This window comes from Orbicella franksi, chromosome 11, assembly GCF_964199315.1.
Source record: "Orbicella franksi chromosome 11, jaOrbFran1.1, whole genome shotgun sequence".
NCBI classification, from domain to species: Eukaryota; Metazoa; Cnidaria; class Anthozoa; order Scleractinia; family Merulinidae; genus Orbicella; species Orbicella franksi.
In genome coordinates, this window is record NC_138155.1 from 2,180,786 (window position 1) to 2,187,128 (window position 6,343).

Genomic DNA, 6,343 nt, shown 5'->3' on the forward strand with positions numbered 1-6,343 from the left:
AGGCAAACAATTACAGACATTGACGTAGTTTATTTTACTTGCTCGCACACTTAGCTGCGGTAACGGTGAGTCCTATAGACTTAACAAGCAGAACTACAGAACGCACCAGCCAGTTTACAGGTGCGTCAAGAAAACAAAATAACAAAGTAAAAATGTACATTTGGGAATAACTACTAGTGAAACCTATTTAAGCGAACATCAACTTGTGAATTGGAACAAAACTGTTTCTTAGCCAAGACTGCCTTTAATTACGACTACAGTGGGATAGAAATTTATTTTTTGGGAATACTGTCTGTTTATTTCACTAAAGCCTTCGACCCTGTGGCACACTTTATCGCTAAAACCGCTCTTTATATGGTAGTGGTTGAAATACCACCTCACAGGACGAAGACAGTTCGTGGGAATCAACGGATGCGACTAACACACATGCGCAGTGTATATCGCACAAGTACCCGAAAGGTCAGTTCTGGGACCTAACCTATTCTCGCTCTTCACAAACGATCTCTCAAAGGCAATACGTTCTGGGAAACTTATAGTTGTACGCAGACGACACAACTGTTTATTCCGATATCGATCACTTGCTGGCTAAGTATAAAATTGTCATTGCTAACTGACGGAGTTAAAATGCTCAGAAGTCAACCTGCATGACTGTAAATATCACGCTTGTCCAACTACTTAATCCTCAGAGCGATAGTCTATTTAGACACGGTAGCGACATATTACATTCTGAACAGCAGATTATCAAAAATATACAAAATTGCTGTCAAATAGAGTAAAAGATTCAGCAAATTGTGAAGGACTCCATGTTCGATTCCTGCTGCGCTTTTCCGTGGGCGTGGTAGACATGTTTTAGGTTTAACTGGACAACTACCGCATTCAGGATTACGATAAGGTATTCTGTAACTGGAACACAGATCACTTTCCACTGCCCAGGGGTCTTTGTCGTTTTTACAATACGGATTGAAGGTACCAATGACCTCTTTAAATATAGCGTCTGCCACATCTGACTGATTGCAAAATGTCTGCCACGCCAGGACTGCACACATTTTGGCTTTACCACGGTTCCTATTTGGATGAAAACAAACCAAAAGAAAAAAGGAAAAGTTGTGACAGGGAGGTGGAACCTTCCACATAGACAAACGCCTTCTTTTTAGCCTCTTAGCAGCGGAAAGGTCTCCTATTAGTGGACATGACGTTTTCTACTCCAAGACTGTCCGCTTACGGGATGTGATCGACCCTAGTTTCTGTGTTCTCTCTATGAAGAAAGGAAAAAAACAATATAGCCTTAATCATTTAATGTGAATCGCGCTCAGTTTCAGCGGACGGGTTTATTGCAGTGCCCTTCGTCGGTTCACCAACCAAGTTCAACGACCAATAGCGCTGCATTGATATTTGTAGTGTAAGTCAACTGTACAGGGTTCTTTCTTTATTTTTATGTTCTCAGCGGGTTAGTGCGCTTGAATCCGGATCGAGCAGTCCAGGTTCGGGCCCTGGCCGGGACATTGTGTTGTGTTCTTGGGCAGGACACTTCGCTCTCACAGTCTCCTTCTCCCCCCAGGTGTATAAATGGGTACCGGCGAACTTAATGCTGGGGGTAACCCTGCGATAGACCAGCATCCCATCCAGAGAGGAGTGGAAATACTCCTAGTCGCTTCGTGCAACAGAAGCTGGAGATAAGACACCGGCCTGATAAGCCACTTGGCTCGAAGCAGACCTTACCTTTTGCCAGCGGATATGAGCGTATATGACAGAAAATTGTTTACTTTATTAGCGTCTAGGAAGAAAGTCACAAATACTAATTAAAAAGAAAACATGAAATTTCATACCTGCATAATGACTCCAGCGTCCGATTTTTATCGATAAAAGTTGCCGCGAAATCACTTATACACTGGTCAACTTTGTTCTTGTGCGTGTCAGAGCAAGAAGATAGTGACGACAGAAGAGGTATCTCCAGGTCTAAACCACTGCAGTACAGCGACTGGACCTCCTTAATGTTTGCCATTTCCAGTCTTTTTGTATTACTTAAACAGCTGTCGCTCTTACTTAAGAATCGGTAGTACATGATCCAAAATTGGAGCCTTAAATAAACGAAAGCATTATGAGCCTTGTATGAGACGCCATGTTACTGCCCTTCCAAGGGGCACCAACATGCATAGCAGCCGTAAAGTAACAAAAAGATCTGTCATTGAGTTTTGCTGAAACGAAAAGTTATTACTCTAGAGTTTCGACACATTGAAATTAATAATTCCTCTAGTGCAAGAGCTGTTCAGTTACAAAAATTGAGCGATAACTCCACTTTTGACCTACGCGAGAGCCTTCGCGAGGCCCCATTTTAATGTCACGCAAGGCATAAACTTGGAAATTCAAGTACTCTATAACAAAATGAGGAACCCTATCGGGCTTACACGTCCTAATCGTCAAGTGCTTAGAAGGTCTTGTATCTGGTGAAACTAAAACTTCGGAAGGATTTATAATTTTCAAGTTTGGAAAATGGTGACATCACATGAAAACCGGCAATATAGTACAAAGAAATAATTACTGTCACCAGATTTTTCAAAATTACGAAATGGGAGGCAAAGCAGTTATGTGAAAATTGAATGAAATTTGTGATATGACTGTACAAACTTACCCACAATCTGCACTGGGGTCGGTGTACAGTGCTTTAAAGAAGTGAGATTCGTACTCTCGCAGAGTGCAGTAATACTCCATGAAGGGACATTTGCCAACTGATGGCAGCTCTGCATTACACTTGAACTGCTGCAGACATCCTAAATATCAACCAAGCAATAAACCAGTCAACTGACCATATTCGTATTCTCGGTATTGGACTGGAACTAGTTTACAGCTGAGGCTAATTCGGGGAGCTTTTAAAATGCAAATGACATTAAGACGTAATCCGATAGAAACTCGAGCAATTTCAGGTTTTAGTGCACAAAAATCTGGTACCTTAATAATTTTAAGTATTTTACGGTCATTTTTACATTTTCTTAAAGTTAATACATAAATAATTGCCTGAAATAACATCGAAAACAGTTTCCCATGGGAACGAGAGAAGAAACATTTCAAAGCTAAGTTCAGAGAACTTGTGTAAACACAGACAAAATTTCATAAAATAAACTAAATAAATAAATATTTATATAGCGCCTATCCATGCCTGCTCTAGGCGCTGTACAATTCGCCAAAATGAGCTGTACTAATCTTAATAATTAAAAATATGCATTTAAGAAAGTAATAAAAAGTAAAAATTGCTAAGAATAATAAGTTTTCTTAAAAAGATGAGTTTTGAGTTTAGATTTAAAAGAACTTAGATTGTCACATGAGCGGATAGAAACAGGTAGATTGTTCCAGAGTTCAGGAGCGGAAACAGCAAAAGCTCGAGAGCCATACAGCTTCAGGTGAAAATTCGTGGGGTTAAGAAGTAGTAAGTGTGATGGTCGGAGGATTCTGGAAGGTTGGTAGTACGTTACTAGATCTTGAATGTAGACAGGAGATTGTTGATGAAGAGCCGTAAAGGTAAGTAATATACTCTTGAATTTAATGCGTTCAGAAACAGGAAGCCAGTGTAATTCTTTCATCTTTCATCATCAGTTCCATTTCACCAGTACTTTCAAGTGTTTCAAATGAAGCTCAACATTCGTTTTCGACGTTTGGTGTTTGGTGTTTAGCAGATATTTAAAACAGTCGTACAGAAGTTTGCAATACGATGTAAATAATCTCGGTGCTACGTTTTTGTCCACTTGTACATGTTACTCAAACTTCTGGCGGGTTCCGTCTTAATCTCTTTTTAATAATATTCCCCTGCAAGGGCCTTCATTGCAAGCTAGTTCCAGTCTAATACCCAGAATACGAAAATGGCCTATTGAAGCAAACTATCCGCGGACTGAGTGACCAGTTTATTATATGGGGCCTCGCAGGGGTTTGGGGGAGTAAGGGAACATGATCATGTATTTCAACGGAACAAGGAATATTTTTGGGATTAATCTGAGGGAAAAAGGGATCACGTTTCTACCATTAAGGGAACTTTGACCAAAAAACAAATGGGGAACAATAGAATTTATTAACAGGGAACAATGGAGTAAAAGTGAAATTTTCAAGGGATGAAGGAAACATTTTATTCCCCCTGGAGGACCCATTAGTAATTACTGCCAGCTACCTAAATCCAAAATCCATGTTCATTCTTCAGCCTAACAAATGATTGATTGATTGATTGATTGATTGATTGATTGATTGATTGATTGATTGATTGACGGGGAATCGAAAAATGAATCTCAGACGTGATGCAAACGCATAACCCAAGGCGGGGATGAAGGGAGGGGGGGACGGGGTGTGGGGGTAACACAGTCCATTAAGGCTTTTGTAGTAGTTAGAACTATTCCATACTAAAATGAACTACGAAGTTGCTTAAGAAAACTTTAAAAGCAAATCGTAAGGACAAGGATATCTTGTATAACAGCGAACGTGTAATTTGGAAGAATCTGGAACTGATGAGGATTTCCCTCGAAAAGTTCATAAGGGTTTGCTGAGAGCTCCAGTCCTTAAGTTAATTTCATGAAATCTTGTAACTTACAACAAATAGGGTAAATAAAGACTGAAAGAGAAATACTGTTGCCATAGCATAGCAACATGAAAAAAACCTGTCGCGGACAAGCCACGGGTTTAGTGCGGGTTTGGTTGGCATGTCGGCAAGTAACCAGCCGCAACGAGGGAGGAAGAGAGAGGACCCTGGGAACGAGCTTGGGCGCCGTGACGGTCGCGAAAGCTCGGAGTAGTTTCAAAATATTTTGATTCCGTCTGGGCGACTTAAATATAGTAGAATGAAAAAGAAAAGTTGGTTAAGCGCTATAAAATTGAGCTGATAAAGGAAATACAGGAGTTGTCATAGCAATGTAATATTAGGGAGTGGTGATTTATCACTGTAGTGTTCATTAAGGTTTAATATGGGTATTCAGGAGACTACAAATGCAACGACAAAACATGCCTGAAAGACATTTTCCTGTTGCTCAGGAAATTCAAACCGATAAAGCCACATGACCTATTACTTCCTAGTATATGACTAGCGATATTTTTCAAAGATTTAAGATGTTTGATGAGATAAACTAAAGAAGGATAGTTAAGAGTGGGATAGAACAGGAAATTAATATGTCTGAAGTAGCTATAGATCCTCGCTGGAGTCACAGAGCGATCGACACAGTCTGGCAGGACGGCCGATGGTGATTGATTCAAGCTTGTTTTATTACATTCAGTTAGGAGTATGGCACCGTTCCTTTTTACTTTTCAATGATAGAGCCCTGCTAGTCGCTCATGTTTAGTTTCATATTTTGTTACTTTAAAAAATTCAATTAACTACCCATTTTGATTTTTTAAAAATTACATTGGAAAACTGTCGGCGTCGTTGTGGACGAGTTGCATGTGTGTTTAATATAGAATATACCAGTTTCCGATGACAGCATGTGAGCGTTCTGAACAAATATAGACCGCAAGAGATTTTACTTACCTAAAGCCACAGCAGCTGCAACGATGAAAATTATCATCGCGCTGAAATCTGAAAAGATCACCAATGAAACGAACGATGAAGCGGAAGACTGATCTTCAATCTGTCTGACGAATACCGTTACTTCAATTGCTTTCCTTGTTATTTAACACAAAGAAGAAAGCCGTTCTGCTATTGAATATATGCGTGGACCTTGGGACAGTTGTAGAATCACGGACGTAAATGAATTCCCCACTGTTTGTGAGGTTCTAAGAGTTTTCAAAGGTGCTGTTCAGTAGCTTGTTGTATAACGTGACTGTGTGCTCCTCGCATTGAATCCTGGATAGAGTCACATTCTGCGTATCAGGTTTCGATGCAGACTTCCTTATAACCACGTGTAGCGTTTGCCATGTGAGGTTCGTTTACTCCCCACTTGTTCAAGTATTCCTTGCGACTTGTTAATTGTACGAGTTGAAAAACCAGAGTTACCCCGAACTGTTTCCACGAGCATCGTTATTTGCTAAACATCGAAACTATGTAAATATGCGGCCATAAGCCTGTGTTAGAATGGTATATGACAAATCCCTTATTGGACACGTTTTTTTTTTTTTTTTTTAAGTCAAGATGGCTGGATATTGGCCTTGTTCTTATACGTCTTCTTTGTCCATAAATAGGCTCTATAATCATTTCGTAGCCAACAAGAGCAAATAATGTTCTTTAATCGACTGGATGAGGTATGACATTCCGGGGGTACACCCAGAAAATTTGGCTGAGTTTGTGTGGCGAGGTTCTTGCTAAAGTGCTAACAATACTAACATTACTTTAAAGGATTTAATTTATTGAGTTCCTAACCAAAATTTTTCCGTTTCTCTC

The 6,343-nt window shown here is 39.9% G+C and overlaps 1 protein-coding gene across 1 annotated transcript; it reads right to left on the reverse strand.

Moving 5' to 3' along the window:
- Positions 1-719: 719 nt before the first annotated feature.
- On the reverse strand, positions 720-5,531 carry LOC145503403 (uncharacterized). The gene is made up of 4 exons (XM_081482863.1): positions 5,495-5,531; positions 2,630-2,768; positions 1,827-2,078; positions 720-1,065 (listed from the first exon to the last, which is right to left on the reverse strand). The coding sequence occupies exons 1-4, from the start codon at positions 5,529-5,531 to the stop codon at positions 720-722; spliced, it is 774 nt and encodes a 257-aa protein (XP_081338989.1).
- Between the last annotated feature and the right edge of the window lie 812 nt (positions 5,532-6,343).

Coding starts and splice junctions, on each gene's coding strand:
- LOC145503403 (XM_081482863.1), bottom strand. CDS start 5,531: ATGATAATTTTCATCGTTGCAGCTGCTGTGGCTTTAG. Junction 2,769..5,494: donor TGCAGCTGCTGTGGCTTTAG/GTAAGTAAAATC, acceptor GTTGATATTTAG/GATGTCTGCAGCAGTTCAAG. Junction 2,079..2,629: donor GACCCCAGTGCAGATTGTGG/GTAAGTTTGTAC, acceptor CGTTTATTTAAG/GCTCCAATTTTGGATCATGT.